The 25200-nt window shown below is 42.8% G+C and overlaps 1 protein-coding gene across 4 annotated transcripts in view; it reads left to right on the top strand.

Moving 5' to 3' along the window:
* LOC122802629 overlaps positions 1-25200 on the top strand; it is a 1172105-nt gene that overhangs the window by 257170 nt on the left and 889735 nt on the right. For 3 of the 4 annotated variants that reach the window (XM_044072319.1, XM_044072318.1, XM_044072317.1), the window contains exon 5: positions 24234-24383. In XM_044072319.1, coding sequence (XP_043928254.1) covers positions 24234-24383 — 150 coding nt within the window. Of the gene's footprint in view, positions 1-6321; positions 6326-10342; positions 10348-24231; positions 24384-25200 lie in introns of those variants that run through there. The other variant, XM_044072320.1, reaches the window with a different exon arrangement.

Raw genomic sequence — 25200 nt, 5'->3', positions numbered from 1 at the left:
TCAAAACAGAGGTGGAATCCTTCAAAGCCCCCGGGCCTGTGGAAAATACGCCCAGACCGCAGAATCCTTTATAAACGCATTCTATGAACACCTTCAGGAATGCATGGATCATGTGATCCCAAATAAAACCAAGACCCAATCCTCCAAAGGCAGACGTCCTGTCTGGTGGACCCCAGCCATAAACAAACTGTACAATAGAAGGAGGAAGCTACTAAATGATAGAGCAAAATCCCAAAACGGGAAGGCATCACTGATCAGTATTAGCAAAAAACTACGGGCACACATAAAATTGTCTAAGGCCAGCTTTGAGAGAAAAATTGCACAGGACACTAAGGATAATCACAAGGCTTTCTTTAGTTATGTTAGGAACCTGGGTGGTAATTCCCAGATATGCTCAGAATTAGTCCAAAATGACAAAAAATTCACCGAACCCACAGACATTGCCAACATCCTAGCTGACAGGTTCAGCGCAAACTCCCCCCCCCTCCCCACCAAAAGGGCAAATATCTATCCCAGCAGAGTGCTGCCCCCCTGAAATCTCAGATGCTCAGGTAAAAGCCGCCCTCTCCAAAGCAAAAAACACAGCATCAATGGGACCAGATGGTGTCCCGGGCTGCGTCCTACATGAACTCCAAGAAGAGCTAAACCCAAACATAAAACTACTGTTCAATCTCAGCCTTACTACAGGATATGTGCCCAAAGAGTGGCGTACAGCAACAGTGGTCCCTCTCCATAAAGGTGGTGCCTCAATGGATCCTGGAAACTATCGCCCCATAAGCCTGACTAGCTTGGTCTGCAAAGCTATGGAAAGGATCATCATGGACCTCATAAATAAAGATATTGGGGACCTACAAACACTGGATCCTACCCAGTTCGGCTTTGTTAAGGGCAGATCCTGCCTCTTAAACCTGGTTGATTTCTTTGAAACAGTCACCAAGGCCATTGACGAGGGGAAGGTGGTCCACACAGCCTACCTGGACCTCGCAAAAGCCTTTGATACAATACCCCACTCGGGCATTATAGATAAGCTCACCAGCTTAAATATAAACCCCTATGTCACTAGATGGATTGCAAACTGGCTCAAGGACAAAACCCACATGGTTAGAATTGCTGGAAACATGTCAGACTCCAAACCAGTTACAAGTGGTGTCCCACAAGGCTCAGTCCTGGGACCTCTCTTGTTCGGTATATATTTCTCGGAGGTACAGGCCAACACGGAAGGACTGTGGCTGACCAAGTTCGCAGATGACTGCAAACTGGGCGCCATAATCGACTCTCCAGCCGACACAAGCATCCTCCAAAAGGGCCTCATAGAAACAGACAACTGGTGCCAGAGCCATGGCCTCAAGCTAAATGCCAAAAAGTGTATAGTCATCCCCTTTGGCAAAAACAAAGTGCCCACAAATTACCACATAGGTGGTAATCCATTAAGTACAGAAGAAGTAATTAGGGACCTGGGGACCCAAGTTGATAGCAATCTCTCATTTGACAACCACGTGGCCAAAGTGGTTAGAAAAACATTTTATATAGCCTACCTAATCATGAAGGGATTCACATCTAGATCAGGGGAGGTCATCGTGCCTCTTTACTCATCCCTCATCAGGCCCATAATTGAGTACAATGCCCCTTTTGGGATGTACCTTACCAGACACCTGCAGCAACTTGGAAAGACCCCAAAAGTACCTCACCAAGAGGATCAAAGGACTCAAACAGATGCCATATGCTGCCCGGTTAAAGAAACTCCAGCTCTACTCAGTGGCATACCGCCTGTTCAGAGGCGATCTGTGCCTGACGTATAAAGCCATGTCCAACCCGGAATTAATGGACATGCTGCACCTCAGACAATCCAAATCCCATCGAGCTACGCGCTCGAGAGACTTGAACCTCAGCACTGAAATAAATAGGATATGCTGGAGGGACAGATTCATAACCCAGAGGCTCCCTTCACTCTGGAATAAAATCCCAGTCCATGTTAGGCAGAGTCCCTCATTGACTCTCTTCAAGAGGAATCTTGATGAGTGGATGGGAGATCGTAGGTTTACCCCGGGTATCACTTCTGTGTCACTGTTAGACAGAGGCACAGTATACTAACCTTGAAAAAGGGCATAGCAAAATAAATTTAAAATGGGTGGCGAAAGCCAAACACATTCTGGCTAGGCTTATAAATGCCCTAGGGCAGATAGCCTAGTATGAACCTATGAGTGGAATTTGTGTGTTTTTGTTTCATTAGAAAGGAGGCAGAAACTCCAGTGGTCTGTCTACTAGCTTGACCACCAGCTCTGTTTTGCTTCTTGAAAAGCATACATTGGAGAGAAACAGCATCACACTATTTAGAATTTAAAACTTTTGGTTTTTATAAAGAATTTCCATTCTCTCTCTCCCACCCCTCCCTGCTTTTTTATTGTTCTTTTTTTTCATTAGAGTACTTTTTTTTATTTTGATTGTAAAAAAAGTTAGATCTTTCTTAATTTTAGTTTTTTTAAACAAATTTCTAGCTCAGTGTTCCCTAGGCCTAGGCATCTTTATGTCACCATACCCTAAAACATTTGCTATCCTTTGCTCTGCCAGTTCATGTCTGTGCGGTTTTTCATTTTTTCAGCTGTTTTAAAGAAACTGTTTCCCTTTTCTTGATGATTTTGCTGTGCTAGCCAGCAAGCTGGCAGCATTTTCTGAATCTAAAATTGTTAAATGCTGTTGAGCAGTCACTTGCTGTTCATGGTTTTCTCTATTTAATTACGGAGAGTAGAGCCTTTAAGAAGCATAGATGTGGCCACAAACTTCTTTCACAAAATAGACACTAGATACTCATTATGTGTTTTCTATCTGTTGAAGAAACATTCTAAAGATAAATGTGATATTTATGAATCTAGACCAGTTGAATATTAGAAACCCAAGTTTCTGTTGCAGACTTTGAGAGCTAGCTCCACATCCACTCCCAAAGGGACTTCAACCTCAGCCTCGCCTCAGGGTTGACCCCATAGGCTCCAAGGAGCAAGCCCAGTGTTAATGTTGCTATAAAGTACAAAGAGAAAAGCAAAGGCCGTGAGAAATACAGGAGGAAAAGCAATTTGTGTAGATGTGACAGGGCTAGCAGTGCTAAAGAGATTTTGTCCTGCTTCTGTTACAAAAAACCTAGGTGGAGGATTTCTGTGGCTCTACTTCTACTCTGTCCCCTTCCAGGGTATCTCAGTTGCTTGCTGCAGTTGTTGAGTTCGCTTCAGGTAAATTGGTTAGACAAGGCAATATTTCTTCTGTTTCAGAGACAGAGGTCAAAAAGATCTTTCACTCTGGACTATCATCCATTAGGTCCATGAGGTCTTTCAGAAACCATTCTATTACTATGGACAGTGATTATGAGAAGTCAGTGAAGGTCTTCCTAAAATTTTCACAAGTAAATGTTTCTTGTGTCTTCCTCTTCTGGTACCATGAAGAACAAAGGTGTTCCTTCCTTACTTTCTTTTCTTCTTTTTTTATCCTGGCTCTTCTTGCCAAGCCCTATATTGATGGCGATCTCAGTGAGTCTGGTAACAGAAATTACAAGTGTTGACATTGGTTGTGGCCTCAGTTGTTGGCCATGGCCTTATGATTGCTGCTTTCCACATTGACCCTGCCATTGGTGTTAGTGGCTCTGACATAAATACTGTTAGTGTGGGGAGATTTTATGGAGTCAAGGTCATCAATCCAGGGTAGGTCTTATTGCTGACATTGTTGTGGTCATTGTCAGTCTTAGCTGGGTTGGCCTTCAAGTCCTTAGCATCAAGGATGTTGTCATTGGGTTTAGACTTGATGGGTCTCTTTACCCCATTGTCTGGAGTCAGGCTTTATTCCATTTTTCTTAGCACTGGTGTCTGCCTTTAAAGGACCTTGACCTTGGACATTCAGGGTTAGCATGGTGTTATTGATCAAAATACTGATTCTACATTTGCAATTTCTAGTGCCTGTACCTATGGCGACCATGGCTTTGTCAAGGCATACTTTTCTGCCTGCTGCTTCAGCTATTCTTCCTTCTTGACAACAGGACGTGTGGGTTGAGAAACTCTTGCAGGATCATCCTGCTATATTCTGATCATTTCAGGCATCTTCTTTATATTTGGACACACCCTGTCCAAGATCAGGTAAAAAAAAAAGCAAAAGAGGAGGAAGCTGGATTCATCATTGGTGTCCCCCCTTTGTCAAGGCATACTTTTCTGCCTGCTGCTTCAGCTATTCTTCCTTCTTGACAACAGGACGTGTTGGTTGAGAAACTCTTGCAGGATCATCCTGCTATATTCTGATCATTTCAGGCATCTTCTTTATATTTGGACACACCCTGTCCAAGATCAGGTAAAAAAAAAAGCAAAAGAGGAGGCAGCTGGATTCATCATTGGTGTCCCCCCTATCTCAGATAAGCATAATGGAGATGGCATTGACTTCCCACCATCCCCCAGGTGACTCCATGTTCTAGTACGTCCTAGCAATAATGAGACAAAGGGTGTGATGGCCTACAAATCATATGACTTCTCCTGAAAAGATCCTGCCATAAACCTTGTAGATAGCCAACCCTCCTCCTGGGTAATGCCTCTGTGGACAAGGTGGTGCACCTTGTGGTGAGGACCACATGGAGACAACCTGAACTTCTACATGGCTGTAGATTCATACCTAAATAAGCAAGGAGTACTCATTTCTATCTCTTCTGTTGAGAAGCAAGTAGGGTATGGAAATAAGCTATGTCAATAGGTCACTTTTCTGATAGCTAGTCATATTGATGGGAAAGCCAGTTCTTTAGCAGACAGGCTCAGTCTTTGGTTACTAATGCTTCATGAGTGACCCTTCACATTTTTCAATTCAATTTAATTCAATTCAATTCAACTTAACTTTATTGTCATATGTACTAGGGACAGCGTCACAAAGCACAATGAAATTCTTATTCTGCAAATCCTCCAGCAACATATAAAAACAATGGCAATTAACAAGAAGTAATCCAAGACAACAAATAAACAATAATATAAATACTAGTATCAGTAAATATATATAACTGTGCAAAAGAGCGCATTTGTGCAAAACAAGCTTGTTCCCTCCAAATGTGAACCAGCCTGCAATACTGGAAGGAGAGTTAGTATTTGAGTTTTATTTAACAGTCTAATAGCTTGAGGTGTAAAACTGTCTTTCAGCCTGGTTGTTCTGGCTGCCATGGTATTATAATGCCTCCCTGACTGTAACAGCATAGACAGTTTGTGTTGTGGGTGGGTAGTGTCCATAATAATGTTTTGAGCCCTCCTAAAAACACTTTTTGGTGTAGATGTCCTCCAGTACAGGGAGTGTTACTCCATAGATGTTTTGCACAGTTTTTATTACTCACTGCATAGCCTTGTAATCCCGTATTGTACTATTTCTGAACCATACCATACTATATGCGTGTATGTCTCTTTAAGAAGCTATTGAAGGGCTTGTACAAGTGTATAAATACTGAGCATGTACAAGCCTAACTGCCATTTTGTAGTAAGCTGTTGAGATGTATGATGTACAGTGGATATAAAAAGTGTACACATCCCTATTAAAATGACAGATTTTTGTGATGTAAAAAATTAGACCACAGTAAATCATTTCAAAACTTTTCTACCTTTAATGTGACCTATAATCTGTACAATTCAATTGAAAAACAAACAAATCTGTTGGGGGAAAAATATAAAAAATAAAAAAACGTACAATAAGCTGGTTGCATAAGTGTGCACACCCTTAAACTAATACTTTGTTGAAGCATCTTTTGATTTAAATACAGCATTCAGTCTTATTGGGTGCACACCTGCCATCAATTAAAGAGACTCTGATTAACCCCAAATAAAGTTCAGCTGCCCTAGTAGGATTTTCCTGACATTTACACAGTTACCTGCTACAGCAAAAGCCATGGTTCGCAGAGAGCTCACAAAGCATCAAAGGGATCTCATTGTTGAAAGGCATCAGTCAGGAGAAGGGTACAAAAAAATTTCCACACGATTGGATGTACCACGGAACACAGTGAAGACAGTCATAAAAAGTGGAGAAAATATGGGACAACAGTGACGTTGCAAAGAACTGGATGTCTCTCCAAAATTGATGAAAAGACAAGATGAAAACTGGTCAGGGAGGCTGACAAGAGACCTACAGCAACACTGAAGGAGCTGCAGGAATTTCTGGAAAGTACTGGTTGTGTACTACATGTGACAACAATCTCCTGTATTCTCCATATGTCTGGACTATGGGGTAGGGTTGCAAGACAGAAGCCTTTTCTTACACAGAAAAACATCCAGGCCCGGTTAAAATTTGCAAAACAATACATCAAGTCTCCCAAAAGCATGTGGGAAAATGTGTTATGGTGTGATAAAGGTACATTTGGCTCAAAAACAACACTTTGCATCACCAAAAGAACACCATCCCAACAGTGAAGCATGGTGGTGGCAGTATCATGCTTTGCGGTTGCTTTTCTTTAGCTGGAACTGAGGCTTTAGTCAAGGTGGATGGAATAATGAACAGTTCCAAATACGAGTCACTTTTGGCCCAAAACCTTCAGGCGTCTACTAGAAAGCGGAAGATGAAGAGGAATTTCACCTTTCAACATGACAATGACCCCAAGCATACATCCATATCAACAAAAGAATATCTTCACCATAAGAAAATTTAAGTTTTGGAATGGCTATGCCAGAGCCCAAACCTAAATCCAATAGAAAATCTGTGAGGTGACCTGAAGAGGGCTGTGCATAAGATATGCCCTCACAATCTGACAGATTTGGAGTGCTTTTGCAAGGAAGACTGGGCAAATATTTCCAAGTCAAGATGTGTCATGCAGAGAGACTCCTACCCAAGAAGACTGAATGCTGTAATTAAATCAAAAGATGCTTCAACAAAGTAATAGTTTAAGGGTGTGCACACTTATGCAACCAGCTTATTGAAGGTTTTTTATATTTTATATTTTTTCCCCTAACAGATTTGTTTGTTTTTCAATTAAATTGTACAGGTTATAGATCACATTAAAGGTGGGAAAAGTTTTAAAATTATTTATTGTGGTATCATTTTTTATATTACAAAAATCTGGCATTTTAAAAAGGGTGTATACACTTTTTATATCCACTGTATGTGTGTAAGTTCTGTCTGATCAGTTTGTTTATATTTGCTGATGCTGATATCCATCCTGATGTGTTTCTGTATAGTAAAGCATCTTAAACGAGCCACCCCGCCTACTTGTCTTTTAAGTGTAGAGAGGGTCTATATCATATGAGCGAATCGCACAAATTGCAAATGCTCATAATGTCGAACATACCGGACCTCGGAAGTGCTTTTACTAAGATCGCGGTACAGTGAAGAATGGGATATTTACCCTTTCCTCACTGTAGTGCGATTTCGTAGTTGGAATATATACTTAGTGGAGGGTGTGGGAGGTACAGCCTCCCACGATAGGAAGTTCGAGATCCAGTAGTTCGATATTATGAGCGTTCACAATTTGTGCGATTTGCTCATATGATATAGACCTGTGTAGAGAGATGAGCGACGCATACTATAATAGAGTGGGAGAGAATGCTGTCATTTGTACATCTTTAGAAGCTGCTGAGGATGGTATTGGGCATGTCAAGCTTCCTCAGCCATCTCAGAAAATACAGTCACTGACTGCTTTTCCCTACCAGGTCTGTGATATTTTGAATCCAGGTAAGGTGTTAATACTGAGGAATTTGAATGCAGCCAGTCTTTCCACTTCAGACTCACCAGTATATAATGGTAAGTGCTTGCCCTCCATTCTTCCATGTATCAATGATCATCTGTTTTGTTTTGTTGGTATTAAGAGAGAGATTACTGTTCTGACAGCACTTCACAATGTTCTCCACCTCCCTCCTATATGCTGACTTATCATCCTTGGAGATCAGACCAATGACTGTTGTATCATCCATAAATTTGATAATACTGATGTCACATTGAGAAGCAGCACGGTGATAAGTGAAGAGGGTGTACAGCACTGGACTCAGCACTTGTGGAGTTACTGTATTTATTATTATTGTTTTAGAGATGTTTTTCCCCAGCCTGCTTTACTGTGGTTTGCCTGTTAAAAAATATCAGACCCAATTGCAAAGACCCAGTGGCACACCCAGTATGGACAGCTTATTAATGAGCTTCGTTGGTATCAATGTATTGAAGGTTGAACTATAATCAATAAACAACAATCGAGCATAGTAGTCCTTATTTTCCAATTGAGTAAGAACTATATGTAATGTTGTGCTGACTGCATATCCTCTGTCGACCTATTTGGTCTGTATGTAAACTGCAGGGGATCCATTGTATCAGGTATAACTAACTAAATATGACTCATAATGATTCTCTCAAAATATTTCATCACTATGGGAGTCAGTGCACTAGTCCGGCCACTAGTCATTCAGGCAGTTGGCTTTGTCCTTTTTTGGCAGTAGAATAATAGTGGTTGCCTTATAACATGTGGGAATTGTAGCTTGTGCAAGGGAGAGATTGAATATCTCAGCCAGAACATCAGCAAGCATTGAACCAGAAGATTTCTGCTACTTGAGGGGAAACGTTGCTCTGACCTTCTTAATGCCCTTAACAAGTGAAACATCACAGCAAGTTGTATTCTCTCATATCTCCTCGGGAACATCCCAGGTTGCTGTCATCCAGAAATGATCTCAGGACTCCTTTATGCTTTTCCCTCAGTTCCCCTTATCCTAAAGTTCATTCAGAAAACCAGGCAGAACAAGTCTAGAGTAATTCTGGTAGCCCCATTTGGCCTCAACAAATGTTTTTCCCTCTGCTATAGCCTCTTCTTCTGGTGAAATCTCTACATCTGAGATGTTCTACAAACCTGCTGATTCATACATTTGAGAGGTATCTTCTGGATTTTAATTGCTTCCATCAAACTTGCATGGTCACTCTACTTGCAGTACTGACCTGTTTATATGCAGAGAGTAGCCTAAGTCCTCACTGCTTCCCAGAGAGCTAATACTGAGAAAACCTACAGAAGTAAATCTTTTTCTGATTCATTACTTCCAAATGATTAGGCACCTTTGTAGCTCCTTTGTAAAGAGTTTTAGATTACCCCTCCCTTTTGATACAGGTCTCAAGGGCTTTTTTATAAAGGTCCATCTTGATGCAGTATTCAGCTTCCATCAAAGTTCTAGCACTTTTTTTCTGGCTTATTTAAAAGTTTCCAAAGTGTTTTTGAGATGCGCTTTCCAGATCTGTCCTTATGTTAAGGATGTGATTCCCTCAGTGGGATTTGTATTTCATCTTAGAGAAGTTAACCCTTCCTCCTTTAAAGATTGCTGCCAAAGTTAATCTGAAGTCCTGGTCTTAGAACACTGTGCTTCTAATGGCCGTTACTTCTGCTAGAAGAATTTCTAAGATACAGGCTTATGCATCCATACATGGTCATCCATAATAACTTGTTATTGTGAAAGATCTTTCATTTGTGCCCAATGTACCCATGAAAACAAACTGTAATTAACCAATTATTTTGCCTTTTTTCTTTCCTGTGTACTCAGACAAATCACACTGCATAGATTTCCACAAACAGCTCAGATTTTGTGTGAACAGAATGAAATCACTCCAAGAGAAATGCAGCCCTTTTTGTCATATATTCTAAGAAAAAAATAGGTCTCAAAGTTTGGAAATTTACTTTGCCCAAGTGAGTTAGTGTTCTGTTATGAAAATATAATAAGGTACTGCCTTCTCTGTCTACAGTTACTCATCTACAACAGTGACTACCTCTCAGGCAATCTTCAGGCATTTTTGATGATATTTGCACAGCTGCTACACAGACTTCATTGAATAATTTTACAAGACACTGCAAGCTGGGTGTGATCTTTATGTCTAGGTTTTCCTTAGGATCCACTATTATAAGAGGTATGTTCCCATGATGGCCATCCGGGAGGATAAATATGGGACACTGGTTTGTTGACAAAGATGGACCTCCTCATTGCAGATACAAAAGTTATGTACTTATCATGGATAGATCTGGATGTGCAGGTCCATCATAATCAACAACACTGCCATCCTTCCCCATGCCATATGTGTAAAACTGGAGCATCTTTGCTGATATTTTTTCTCAGTGTGCTCTTCTTTCAAGTGCGGCTCCTGAGGTCTGGAAAGCAAGCTAGTGTGCTGCATATTATGATAAAAGGTGCTAGTTACCTGGGAAGGTTTAGATATTGAGACAACTGAAAACCTGCAGTTTAATTTCTATTGGTTGCCAAGGATGGCCCCCTTCTAATACAGAACTAACATTATGGTAAGTACTTAACTTTTGTTTTTAGATGAAATTCAAATAAGCTATAATTTTTATTACTGGCTTTTCACATTCCTCTTCTGCTTTGCCATTGTATACCTGATGTAGCAAAGTCTCTTTTGTCCTGTGTTTCTGTGGTTTTCCACCACTGCACATATAGAGAGAGGTACTTGATTAGGTATAAGATAGGCCTTATAAAGTATGCTGCTCTGTATTATCTCTGCTTAATTAAGTGGCCAGTAAGGATGGTCTGGCAGTTTTTGTAACAGTAGTGGTTTGTCCATGGGCAGCCAGGTACACTTCACATTATCAGCAAGGGAGTTTAATATATTTTTTCCTGTGTGGTGTGTTATTGTGATCACATTTTGTATTTATGATGTTCATAATGTTTCACTGTTGCAGTCCTTACAAAATGGGTTATCCGGCACCTGGTAGCCCACAGTCGGCCAGAATACCAAAGTCCTTGGTGTATGACATCGGCTGCCCTCGGTTTAGGCCTGACGTCAGAACATCAGGCATAAAAGAAGACAGCCGGTGCCATTTCCTCAGTCCTTCTTGGTGCAGAGCCCAAAGCAGAAGCATTTTGCACGAGTGCCGGTCAGACGAGTACCTTCTTTTTGTATTCGACTGCTTAGTTGGACATCCTCAGATAAGTACCACGTTGGGGACCCTCTTTTCTTGCTTTAACGAATGTCAGACAAAGTTAATAACTGTCTTGCCTGTGGAAAACAGATTGCACACCGTGATTTTCACTCCTACTGTATTACTTGTTTGGGCCTTGAGCACGACGTCCCTAATTGTGTTCTCTGTGCTTCTTTCAACCTGCGTACCATACGCCGTAGAGCTAGGATCTTGTTCAAGCATTTCAGAATTTGGCCCAAGTTCATCGGTATAGCGTCTTCTAGTCTCCCGACTTCACATGTTCCTAAGAAGTGCAAGGATAAGGACTGAGACAGGCTTAAGGTCAAATTAGCCGACGATGTCCCTGTTAAGTTGGTTGTCAGTCCAGCGGTAGTCAGTGAGGTGCTTTCTTTGCCCTGCAGTCCGTGGATGTTCAGCAGCAGGCATCTGCAGAGACCTTTTCTGAGTCCTCCATACTGCAAGCTTCCACTTCGTCTTCTGACCCTCTGCCAATCACCGCCTCTGATGGATCTGGAGCCGCTAAGCAGCTGCTGGCTTCTGAGGTCTCTTTTCTCCGCCTGGAGACCAGATCCAGACTGACGACCTTAATTCAGACTTCTTCGGTGGCTAGGCCTCCCGAGTCCCTCCGTCTTTCTAGCAGGTCATCCAGCAGAAAATCTAATCCTAAGCAGGTGTCGGCCTCCCCTCAAATGCCTCAGGCTCAGATGGTTAAAATGGCCAGTGATCTCTTGACCCTTATCAAAGGCTCTCGGCCACCTCCTTCTAAAAGGATTAGGAAATTGTCCTCAGAAGTTTTCTCTGACTCAGACTGTGTGGTTTCCAGCAACTCTGCTGATGAAGAGGGGAAACTCTCCACTTTTTTCTGGTTTTGAGGATTCTGATGCAGAAGACTCCATCCCTTCTGCCTCCCCTCCAGAAGATTTTTTTTTTTTGGAGATACTCTGAATACTCTTAGGGAGCATTTCAAATGGGAAAGTCAGGACTACCCTCAGTCTAAGAAACGGATTAGGGAATTCTTGGATTTGCCACAGCATAAGCCTTTGGCTATCCCTCCAGATGTTTTTCATGTTTCACTGTTGCAGTCATCACATTTGGGTTATCTGCCTGCAGGCAGCCCTCAGCCGGCCTGAATTACCAGTCTTCAGATTTCTGCGTCGGTTGCTGTAGCTTGTTCCTTGACGTCAGGTCATCAGGGGTATAAAACTTGCAGCTGACACCATTACATCAGTCTTTCTTGCTGTGTGGTGCCTGAAGCAGAAGCAGTTCGCAAATGCCAGTTGGCCGACTCCTGAAATTTTTGTTTTCGAGTTTCAGACCCGAAGTCTTCAAAAAAGCTAAGTACCCCGTTGGGGATCCTTTTTCTTGCTCTAACCGATGTCAGTAAAAGTTAACAATTAACCTGTGGAAAGCAAATACCTCATAGAGATTTTCATTCTTACTGCATCCCATGTTTAGGCCCTGACCATGACGTCCCTCGTCAGTTTTGTGCCTTGTTCAATGCCCGAACTATTTATTCATCGTCGGGCTATTTTTGCAGCTAATTACTTTCGTACTCAATCTGTGTACTGTGAAATGGCTTTGTTAAGCCATCCAACTACCGATCTTCCAAAAAAACATAAGGGTAAAGACAGAGACAGGCTGCATAGGACCAAAACTGCCGTCGACGCTTCCATTAAGCTAGTCGCCAGTCCACCGGTACTCAGTGAGGCACTTTCGCAGCCCCTGATACCCGCTACTTTAGATTTGCAGGCCTCTACTGAGACCCATTCGGAGTCCGGTATGCCATGAGATGCTTCTTCAACTATGGAACCTGTGGATGTCTCTACCTTGGATGGGTTCGGAACCGCTGTGCAGGCATCGGCTTCTGAGGGTGTATTCAGGCCTACAGACATTCATATTAAACCGACGTCATTGTTTTCATCCAGGTCAAAAACATGTACTACGCCTAGAAAAGCGATGACCAAACCGCAGGCTCAGGCCCATATGCCTAAAAAACAAATGCTTAGAATGGCTGAAGACCTTATTACCTTAATTAGGGGAAGCCAGCCTTCCCCCTCTAAGAGACCTAGAACTGATTTTCTGTCTGATTCTTCTGATCAGGAATTTGATATTTCTGCTCCTTCTGATTACCAGGATTTGCCCTTATCTACTTTTGAGGATTCTGATGCAGAGGATTCCATTCCGTCTGCTTCCCCTCCAGAAGATTTTTCTTTTGGTGAAACCTTGCATACTCTTAGGGAGCATTTCTGCTGGGAAAGCCAGGATTACTCTGAGTCCAAAAAGAGACTTAGGGAATTCTTACTCCTACCTCAACACAATCCTTTAGCTATCCCTCCTGTTCTGGACATTGTAGATGATGTTTTCTTGGAATCTAGCCTTAACCCAGACACTTTACCTCTAGCTCCCAGAAAACCTGACAGGTACTACAGAGTACCTGACGCTCACAAGTTCCTCTTCAAGAATCCTTCTGCGGATCCAGAGACCATTTCCCAAGGACCAAAATGCTTTAAGGCTACAGCTGCCAAAAATCCCACCCCTTCTGATAGAGATTCTAGAGCCTTGGACAGATGGGGTAAGAAGGTATGCACTTCTGCTACTTTGGCCATTAGGGCTTTAAATTGCCAGTTTCATATGTTAAAAGTATCAGCAGCATATTATGGCACTACTTAGACAGAAAATGATGTTGATTCCTGACTGTGCTGATTACAAAGAATTGCAAGATTTAATGCATTCTGCAGAACAAGTTGGTAAACATACTTTGCAATGTGGTTTTGACGCTTTAGAAGCATCTTGCAGGGCTGCTGTTACTGGGTCTGTACTTAGAGGGCATGCTTGGCTTAAGGAACAAAACTTGCCAGATCACGTTAAAGCTAAATTACTGGATGCTCCCTTAAACCAAGACCGCCTTTTTGGCAATAAAGCAGAAGAAGTCCTCAAAAGGATGGAGGAAAAAGCTAAATCTATGCAAACTGTTAAAGATTTCCTACAAGTACAGCCTCCCAGATTCAGTAGGCATTGGCCTTCAAAGAACTGGTCATTTCCAGTCCCTTCCTGGCCTTCTCAGTCCAAACCCAGGAACAGCAGACCACCTAGGCTACAGTCTCAGACTATGCACAGATCTAAGCAGTGGGAGGCTCCCACTTTCAAAGCAGGGAGCAGTAAGCCAACCCCCTACATAAAAATGGCACAATGACTTAACCTTAAACCTTCCAAGCCCTGCTCTACTACCAGGTCTCTTAGGAGGAATGCTCGCCCTGCATGCAAAAAAATGGGAACTCATTACCCAGGACAAATGGGTTTCGAACATAGTCTCCCAAGGATACAGATTCCACTTCCACACACTACCAACCCCAAATGGTTGGCCAGACCTACCCCCAAATCAATGGGCGGAGGCCCAACAGCAGGTTCCCTCTGTTCTCATTATCAGGGCTATTCAACCTGTCCCAGCAGAACAAAGGGGACAAGGTTTTTATTCAAGACTTTTTCTGGTACCCAGAAAAGACAACTCCTGGTGTCCTATCCTGGACCTCTCTATTCTCAACACCTTTCTGGTGGTTCCAAAATTCAAAATGCTAACTCTTCAACAGCTTCTTCCTATGCTAGCCAAGGATGCCTGGCTGGCAACCCTAGACTTAAAGGAAGCTTACCTGCACATCCCAATAAGAGGATCCTGCAGACAATACCTACATTTCAGGCCGGGCTCCATGCACTTTCAGTTCTCTGCACTTCCCTTTGGCTTATCTACTGCACCCAGGGTATTCACAAAGTGTCTAGCTCTAGCCATTGCATTTTGCAGGCAAAGAAATATTCAAATTTACCCATACTTGGACGATTGTCTAATTCACTCCAAAAACAAATGGCTCTGCCACCAATTCACTTAAAAACGCTTTGAAACTTTAATTAAAATACACGATGATAAAATATAAAATAAACACACTGGCTCATAAACCGGATAAGTGCTTTTGGTATAATACCTTTTTATTAGAGTTTTATATTTTGATGTGCTCTGCTTTTGGTGACGTTACTTACTTCTTCTTTTTTTGATTGTTTGATTCAGGCAGAGAGCCAAGATTTGCTATTACAACATCTAGCATTTGTAAAGAAACTTCTAACCTCACTGGGGTACACCATCAGCGAAAAGAAATCTCACCTAGTACCCTGCCAACAGATTGTATTCTTGGGATCAAGCTTGAACACATCTTCCCAGATGGCATTCCTCACTCTGGAGAAACAAGATTATTTGACAACCTACTTCAAACTATTGGCCACAAAACCCCAGCTATCTGCTAGGAAAATACTGCAAGCACTGGGGTTCATGGCCTCTTGCATTCTACTAATTCCATATGCAAGACTGCATATGAGGAAACTCTAATGGTATCTAAAAAGCCTATGGTGTCAACATTCTCAGGACCTGGAAACAATGATTTATATCATTCCTTGTATAAAGACAGAGTTCCTCTGGTGGGCAGGGGCCTGCTACCACAACAAGGGACTCCCTTTCACTCTATCCCCTGCCACCCAAACCCTAACAACAGATGCATCAGACTATGCATGGGGGGCTCACATGACAGGGCAGTGCATTCAGGGCAAATGGAACCCGAGACAGATGCACCTACATATCAATCAAAAAGAAATGTTAGCTGTACAGAATGCTCTGACAGCCTTCAAAGACCGTATTCTTTCAGGACAACTATTGGTAAAGACGGACAACACCACAGTTATGTGGTACATAAACAAGCAGGGGGGAACCCACTCATACCCTCTCTACAGACTAGCCATGACTCTGTGGGACACAGCCTTGAGCTACCAAGTACACCTACAAGCACAATTCCTGCAAAGTAAACTAAATTCACTGGCAGACAACTTAGGCAGAAATCTCAAGGACCCACACGAATGGAAACTAGAATCCCAAATATTCAACCTCTTGAGGAACAAATGGGAGACTCCAGAGGTAGACCAGCTTGCCTCCCCTCAGAACTACCAATTGAACAAATTCTGTACAAGAACACCCCACAGTCAAGCTTGGAAAGTGGATGCCCTGTCCTTTACCTGGGAAAGCCTCTCAGTTTATGCCTTTCCCCCTCTGCCTCTCCTCTCGAAGGTTCTACTGAAGATCAAACAGGACAAGACAAGGACAATACTGACTGCACCAGACTTGCCATGCCAGCACTGGTACCCCCTCTTGCACAGTATGACACTGCTACAACCATGGCACCTGCCTCAGACGCCTTCCCTGCTGTCCCAGCAGCGGGCCAGATTCTGCAACCTCAGCTTCAAACCCTGAACCTTGTAGCCTGGCTAATTCTTTGAGCTCTCTCGTAGCGTCCCTCAGTAAGCAGGTACTGGATGTCATTCTGGAGGCAAGGAGGCCTAGTACTAGAAAATTCTATGCTGAAAAATGGAAAAGATTCTGTGCCTGGAACCAAACTCAAGGGATGGCCACAGCAGTGCCCAATTTACCTCAGATTCTTCAATACTTAACTAAGATGCTGTTCCTGGAGCCAGGCTCAGGGGATGGGAACAATGGTGCCCAGCTTACCTCATATTCTGCAGTACTTAACAAAAATGCTCCACAAAGGCCTATGCTTCTCATCAATTAAAATTCATGCCTCTGCCATTTCAGCACATTATAATACTGAGCCACCTCTCTTCTCTCACCCCTTGCTAAAGCAATTCCTTAGAGGGGCCAAAAATGTAAGACCCCCCCCCTCCAGGAAAGCTCCCACTCGAGCCTGGGACCTTAACTTTGTATTGGAAAAGCTCACTCTTCCCCCTTTTGAGCCAGCTGCTACAGCAGAGTTGAAATTCCTTTCTTGGAAAACAGCCTTCCTTCTAGCCATCACTTTAGCAAGAAGAGTGTCTGAATTACAGGCCCTCATGGCAGTGGAACCCTTCATTATCTTCCATGCGGACAGAGTTTCCCTCAGGACTAATCCTTCCTTTATGCCCAAGGTGATGTCTACTGTGGCCCTAAATCAGTCCATTCATTTGCCTACTCTTTTCCCTAATCCCCAAAACAAAGGGGAACGAATACTGTACTCTCTGGACATGCACAGACAACTTAGATTCTATTTGGACAGAACTAAGCCTATCAGAAAATCTGAACAGATGCTAGTTAGCTTTGCAGCATGGGCAGAGGGGAAGGCCATTTCAAAGCAAACCATTTCCAAATGGATAGCCCATTGCACTAATTTCTGCTACAAGCACCATGGGAAACCTACCCCACAGGGGATAAGATCACATTCCACCAGGGCTGCATCTACCTCTGCGGCATTTCTCAGAGGAGTCCCTACCAGGGACATCCTAGAAGCTGCTACCTGGAGTTCTGTACATACCTTCACCAAGCTTTACCACTTGCCTATCTTTTCTAAATCCAGAGCTGGATTTACCACTGCAGTCTTGCAGGGATTAATAGCTGGTCCTAATGCTCTTTAATGCCCTCCTCCCTTCCTTAGCTTTGGGAATCAACCCAAATGTGATGACTACAACAGTGAAACACGAAGAACATAGTACAGTTGTGTACACTTACCATAAATGTAGATGTCCGAGTGTATTCACTGTTGCAGTCCTGGTTACCCTCCCTCCAGCCCCCTGACTTCTCTTGGCTGTACCTTTCCTTCTGGTTGGTATATTTATTTTTTCTTGCATATTTGCTTTTTGATGGGGGTTTACCATACCATTTGATTGCTTCCTATGGCACCTGACGTCTGGGACAAGAAAAACTTATGTAATGGCGTCGGCTGCATGTTTTATACCCCTGATGTCAAGGAAGAAGCGACAGCATCTGATGCAGAAATCCGAAGACTCTGGTATTCAGGCCGGCTGAGGGCTACCTGCAGGCAGATAACCCAAATGTGATAACTGCAACAGTGAATACATTCAAACATCTATGTTTATGGTAAGTGTACACAACTGTACTTTATTTTATTTTATTTATTTATTTATTTATCATTTGTTGACCGGGAAAGTCCGACTAGGTTCCACAGAGCCTGTTTTCAGCGGAGGCCTGGGGAGAAATGCTCCAGATGCATGTCTTTGGAATGTGGGAGGAAACCGGAGTACCCGGAGGAAACCCACGCGAACATAGGGAGAACATGCAAACTCCACACAGAAGGCACCCCAGCCGAGAATTGAACCGGAGAACCTCTTGCTGTGAGGTGACAACGTTAACCACTGCACCACTGCGCCGCCCGTACTTTTTGGAAGTTGTTGATGATGTTTTCATGGAGAAATCTTTGGCTCCTAATTCTGTTCCTCCTGCTCCCAGAAAGCCTGACCGGTATTATAGAGTTCCTGATTTTCATCAGTTCCTTTTCAAGAATCCTACTGCTGATAAAGGGATTATTTCTCAGGGCCCTAAGGGTGTTAAAGCCACGGTTGCTAAAAATCCTGTTCCTTCTGACAGGGAATCTAGGGCCTTGGATAGATCGGGTAAAAAGGTTTATACTTCCTCCACCCTGGCTATTAGGTCTGTTAATTGTCTTTTTCATATGTTTAAGTATCAGCAGCATACTTTGGAGGCTATTAAGGCATTGCTGGTGTTTCTTCCCTGATGGAGAATAAGGACATGCATAATTTATTGAATTCTGCCACTCTTGTCACTAAACATTCTCTACATTGTGGTTTCAACACTTTGGAGGCTTCTTGCAGGGCAGCAGTCACTGGTTCTGTCATTAGAAGGCATGCTTGGCTCAGGGAACAGCCCCTTTCTGAACCTGTCAAATCTAAATTACTGGATGTGCCTTTGCACAGGGACAATCTTTTTGGTAGCAAAGCAGAAGAGGTGTTGAAAAAGTTGGAGGATAAGGCCAGATCTATGCAAACTGCTAAGGACTTTCTGCAAGTTCAGCCTCCTCATTTTAGTAGACATTACCCTTCTAAGAATTGGACTTTTCCTGACCCTAGTAAACAGAGTCGCACTAGGTCTAGGGGTTACAGGTCTTCTAGGGGACAGACTTTCACCCCTCAAAAGGCTAAGCACTGGCAGGCTTCCTCTTCAAAATCGTGGAGTTCTAAGCAAACTTCCCAAAGCAAGCATTCCCAATGACTCCGGCCTTCCCCTGCCTGCCTCTTCATGCCCAGGGTTTCCTTTGGAGGGAAGGTTAGCCATGTTTGCAAATGTCTAGTTCACCATCACAGACGACAGATGGGTGCTCAAAATAGTATCCCAAGGCTACAAGTTCTCCTTTCACACCTTCCCTGTCCACCAAGGATACCCAGATATCCCCCCAAATCAAAGGGCAGAAGCAGAAAAACAAGTTTCTTCTTTACTAAACCTGGGAGCAATAGAGCCAGTTCCTGCACTAAAGATAGGCCAGGGTTTCTACTCAAGACTTTTCCTGGTTCCCAAAAAAGGGGGCACCTGGCACCCTATTCTTGATTTGTCCATTCTAAACACACTTCTGGTAATTCCCAAATTCAAAATGCTCACTCTTCATCAGTTTCTGCCAATGCTGGCCAATGATTCCTGGCTGGTGACTTTCGATCTCAAATAAGCTTATCTGCACATCCCAATAAGGGAAAGCTGCATGCAGTTCCTTCACTTCAGGGCAGGGAACAGGCACTTCCAATTCTCTGCACTGCCCTTTGACTTATCTACTGCTCCCAGAGTTTTTACCAAATGCCGGGCTCCAGTCATTGCTTTTTGCAGGTAAAGAAACATTCAAATTTACCCTTACTTGGACAATTGTCTTATTCAGGCAAACTCTCCGGAGCAACTTCTAAAGGATTTGGACTTTGTAAAGAACCTTCTCAGCTCCTTAGGCTACTACACCATCAATGAAAAGAAGTCAAAGTTGGTACCCTCCAGGGAGATTGTATTCCTGGGGGTGAGCCTGAACACAGCCACCCAGATGGTATCCCTCCTTCAAGAGAAACAAATGGATCTTTCAAATTATTTAAGAAATTTGGCAAGCATGACCCAGCTCTCTGCAAGGCAATTCCTGCAAGCCCTGGGAATCATGGCTTCTTGTATTCTGATGATTCCATATGCCAGACTGCATATGAGGCAAATGCAGTGGTACCTCAAAAGCTTTTGGTGTCAACACACTCAGGATTTAGACTTGATACTTCCTCTGATTCCCTGCCTGCGGATGGAGTTCCTTTGGTGGGCAATGGTCTGTGCACTGAACAAAGGCCTGCCTTTCTGTCCACCTCCTGCCAGCCAGACTCTCACCACAGATGCCTCGGACTACACTTGGGGAGCACATCTAGAGGGCAGATGCATTCAGGGGACTTGGAACTCTCAACAGGTTCATTTACACATAAATCTGAAGAAACTGATGGCAGTCCAGCAGGCCTTAATGGCTTTCAAACATCTTCTCTCTCCTGGTACTCTTCTGGTCAGGACAGACAACACCACGGTCATGTGGTACAACAACAAGCAGGGAGGGGCACACTCTTACCCGCTTTGCAGACAAAGCATGATACTATGGTCCATAGCAGCTTCCATGGGCATTAATCTGATAGCTCAGTTTCTTCCAGGAAGGCTCAACGCCTTGGCAGACCGGTTGAGCAGGCAGGTCCTGGATCCTCATGAGTGGCAACTAAACAAGACCATCTTCTATCGCATCATTCAGCATTGTGGCACTCCCCAAGTGGATCTCTTCTCATCTCCAACCAACCACCTTCTTCCAACCTTTTGCACCAGGGATCATCACACCAAAGCTTGGAAAGTGGATGCTCTGTCCTTCCCCTGGACACGGCTCTCAATCTATGCATTCCCTCCTCTGCCTCTTCTTTCCAGAGTGCTGTTAAAGATATGGGACGAAAAACCAAGGGCCATCATCATAGCTCCAGACTGGCCCAGACAACATTGGTATCCACTACTTCGCAGTCTCTCCCAGTCTCGGCCTTGGCATCTTCCCCTGATACCAGATCTCTTGGTTCAGGAGGGGGGAAGAATTCTGCATCGTCATCTTCAGACTCTGCATCTGGCAGCTTGGCTCATAATTTAAACCTTTCCCAACAAGTGGTTGAGGTCCTTCATGAGGCCAGGAGGCCTAGCACTAGGAAATCTTACGCAGATAAGTGGAAAAGATTCTCTGTTTGGATGCAGACTAGAGGGGAAGACCCTTCTCAACCTTCTCTTTCTCTCATTCTTGATTATCTGGCAGGCTTGCTTAATGGTGGACTTTCCTTTTCTTCTATCAAAATCCATGCTTCAGCTATTTCAGCTCATTGTTCCTTTGAGCATCCCATTTTCTCTCATCCCTTGATGAAACAGTTCCGCAGGGGAGCTAGCAATTTAAAGCCTCCCAGAAGGGCACCTACTCCTGCTTGGGATCTCAATTTTGTACTTGAGAAACTTACTCTGCCTCCTTTTGAACAAGCTGCCTCAGCAGACCTGAAGTTTCTCTCCTGGAAAGCTGCCTTTCTTTTGGCTATTACTTCAGCTAGAAGAGTTTCTGAGGTGCAGGCCTTAATGGCAGTAGAGCCTTTTATCATCTTCCATGTGGATCGGGTTTCTCTTCGAACTAATCCCTCCTTTATGCCTAAGGTGGTTTCTAGCCTGTCTCTTAACCAGTCTATCCACCTGCCTACCTTCTTTCCTAATCCTCAGAATAAAGGGGAAAGGTTACTGTATTCCCTGGATGTGCATAGACAGCTTAGATTTTACCTGGGCAGAACTAAATCTTTTCGAAAGTCAGATCAGTTGTTGGTAAGTTTTGCTCCTGGAGCTCAGGGCAAAGCTGTTTCTAAACGGACCATTTCTAAGTGGATTACTCATTGTATTCTCTTTTGTTACTTACAGCATGGCAAGGTTCCTCCTCAGAGTATTAGGATCCATTCTACTAGGGCAGCCTCTACCTCAGCAGCTTTCTTAAGAGGTGTACCTACTAGGGACATACTGGAAGCAGCTTCATGGACTTCTATCCACACTTTCACTAAACATTACAATTTACCCTTGTTTTCTAAGTCCAGGGCTGGTTTTGCCACTGCACTGTTTCAGGGCATCCTTACCAACCCTTAAACAGTGGGTGTTCCTCCTCCCTTTTGTTTTTTTCCTGGGCTTTGGGAATCAACCCATTTTGTAAGGACTGCAACAGTGAAACACGATGAACATAGTACAGTTGTGTACACTTACCATAAATGTAGATGTTCGAGTGTATTCACTGTTGCAGGCCTGGTTCCCCCCCTTCCATCCCCCTTTTTTCCTAGGGCACAGACTGGATTTTCTTTTCCTGGTCTAACCTTTTTTGGGGGGCTCCTGACAGTTAAGGCAAGAAAAACTGAGGAAATGGCGTCGGCTGCCTTCTTTTTTACCTGATGTCCTGATGTCAGGCCTAAACCGAAGGCAGCCGACGTCATATACCAAGGACTTTGGTATTCTGGCCTACTGTGGGCTACCGGGAGCCAGATAAACCATTTTGTAAGGACTGCAGCAGTGAATACACTCGAACATCTACATTTATGGTACGTGTACAGAACTGCACTTTTTTTGTTCTAACAATGTATAAGACAGATCTTTATTCCTCTTATGTTAATATGCCTAAATACTTACTATTATTGTAACACTTTTTTTACTGGAGTTTTCCACGTCGGGTCTCTGCTGAAAAAGGGCATCTGCCAGAGTTACCTGGTTAACAAATGGCAAATAAATAAATAAAATGTAGTTAGTTTGTAAGAGTTATGGCCCCTTGCGGGATCCTTGTTTTTCTTATGCCTGGCACAGGTGCCTTACTCTGTGCTTGAACCATGTGAAAATGATATCAGAAATAATGCCATTTCATAGACACCTGCCTAGTTCATCATATGCATTTAACTGCTGCTTCACTAAGGGTGTGCAGTGTGTGCTAAAATGTATGGAATGTGATGGTGGTGTGTAGTGATTCTTAGACTTTGCTGTTGCATATAATTGATGTAGCAGAATAAGACCAAGACTTGGCATACAGACCCTCCACAAAACTATCTGTAAGAAGCTTCACTTGTACACAAACATACGCATACCACACAGAGCAAATAGTGGTCACTTCCACCTCCTGTCCTGATAACAGTCAGATCCCTTTTTCCTCCCACAGAATGTTGCTGATTAGTACTTTCAGGTTTATTCTGACTGTAACACCAGTTGGGGTCTCAAATCCCCCACCTGTCATCCTCAGCAGTGACTCGTGTACTTTCCCCAGCTTGGAAGGCAACTGAGCCCCCTGTATAACTTATGCATTCTGCCAGTCATTATCAATGTTTGTAGCTATTCTATACCCCTTCAGTCAGTGATGGGCATGCCAAGAACCATCCATTTCTGTCAGTGATGGGTGTCCTTGTTTCACTCCCTCTTCCTCTCTCATCAACATAAGTGTCACTGACCCCCTTCTGTTTGTCAGAAGCTGATTACCCCAGGTCCCCCGCACGCATAAAGGCTACCAGTAACTGATACCACATCACTATCTCTTCATTTATGTTGGTGGTCATTGGAATACACTGTTTACCCTCTCACCACCATGGAGGGATAAGACTATTTTGTGTACCTTTCACCTTATCTGTTAGAAGCTTAATTACTCTGTCCCCATCACTGCTTGCCATCTTATGTCTTGAATTTGTTCAGCCTCCAATTTCCAGTCCATATGCTGTACCTACTGCCAAGCCTTGATGTATTGTAACAGGCACCTAACGCTATACTAATGTGAAGTATGAACATTTTGTTTAGGAATTGCACTACAACTAACACAGAATAATGTTATTGGTTCTGAATTCCGTACTAGCCATCCTAGAAAATTCAACATTTTCCTAGTCTTGTTTTAACTTCTGCCTCAGAAGTCTGCCCCAGCATTATCTAGTGACCTTTGGAACTGAGGGGCCATGCTGTATGATGGTGATAGCTCATGGTTCCTAATTTCTGCCTTCTTTGATACTTTCATAAAAAAGTTATAGTATTGTACACATTGTCCTTTTTCACAGCTTGTTTCCCCTTGTACTTGTATTTCTTAGCTTGCATATTACCTAAGGTCTGTTTATATGTCATAAGTGGGACTTCCCAAAGTAAGTTATTACTGCTTCCAGAAAACCCTACCTTTTCTTCTTCTTCAGTTTGTTAGGATGAGCTGTCTGGAGACATGACATGGCCGTATAATGTCCAGTGTGTGCCTATGCATAAGTCTATATTTGTATGTTTCTCTGTTTAGATGTCCTGGAGGAAAAGGAGAATTTAGAACAAAATTAGTGTCGAAGTATTATTACATGCTTCCTATTAAACTTCAGAAATTTAAGTAGGCTTAGTAGGTTTCCAATTTAAGTTTGTCTAGCAGTGTGCTTGCAGAAGAGAAACTGGTTGAGACAGATGGCTTTGAATGTGCTCTCTTTTCTAGTACATTCTGCAATTCCTATTTAACACAATGCTATGTTTCTTTTACTGCTCTAGTTGCAAAATACCAATCTACATATTTCATTACAAGGGAACCTTGAACTGGGTGACAAAAATATGCTGGATCTGGAAATGCAGTGTTTCAAGGAGAAGATTGAAGAACTAAGACAGCAAATGGAAGAAGGCAGTGACAGAACATTAAAGGAGGTAAAGTGTGTTACATGTTATATGTGTGTGTATCTATCTGTTCTTTCCAACTTTCTACAGTGTGTGCCTGCACTTTTGAAAGACAATTGCCATCAGCAGAAATTTCTGTGAGGAAAATGTTCTGAGTTTTAAGGTCTGACAAAAAGTTATTTTTGCTGATTCATTTATTATGCAAGTTTGACGTAAACCAACATTTTGACTTCTACACTTTTAGCATTGTATACCCTGTGCCTTGAAAGTGGAACTTAGCCATATTTAATTGTTTATGACAAGCACACTGGATACTTGTCTTTTATTTATATTTGCATTATGCAAGTAAATTACAGTACTTAAGTAAATTATTGTTTTTTCTGTTTGCATTGTGTGTTTACAGAACATTTTCTATTAAATGGTGTAGAAATATCAGAAAAATTAAATTATGTTTTAGATGGACACATATGCAAGTACCATATGAGATACAGACCATTAGCTAAAGGCAAATAGACAGTCTGTGTAAAGTAACTCTTGAAGCTATTGAAGAGTAATTTAAGAACATAAGTATAGGTCAGTATTTAATTTATGCCATTGTTATAGCACCATGCCCAACACACTTCTTACTCATTTGACAGTGCATTCCTTTAGCCCGTTCTCAATGTATTGTAACACCTAGTACCGTTAATGTGTTGTAAGGCTACTCAGTGGCTATGTTTTCCTGAACCACAATATTATTTATTTGTTTGTACACAGGTCCTCTCTCAGCCCTTGTTTGAGTACATGATGCTTCTAGGATGCTTCATCACTAATTGTTAGAAAGATACCCTGTAAAAGCTTTAAAATT

This window comes from Protopterus annectens, chromosome 5.part0 (genome assembly GCF_019279795.1).
Source record: "Protopterus annectens isolate FY-2018-M chromosome 5.part0, PAN1.0, whole genome shotgun sequence".
In the NCBI taxonomy this organism is placed as follows: Eukaryota; Metazoa; Chordata; order Ceratodontiformes; family Protopteridae; genus Protopterus; species Protopterus annectens.
This window is presented reverse-complemented; position numbering and strand designations above follow the sequence as displayed.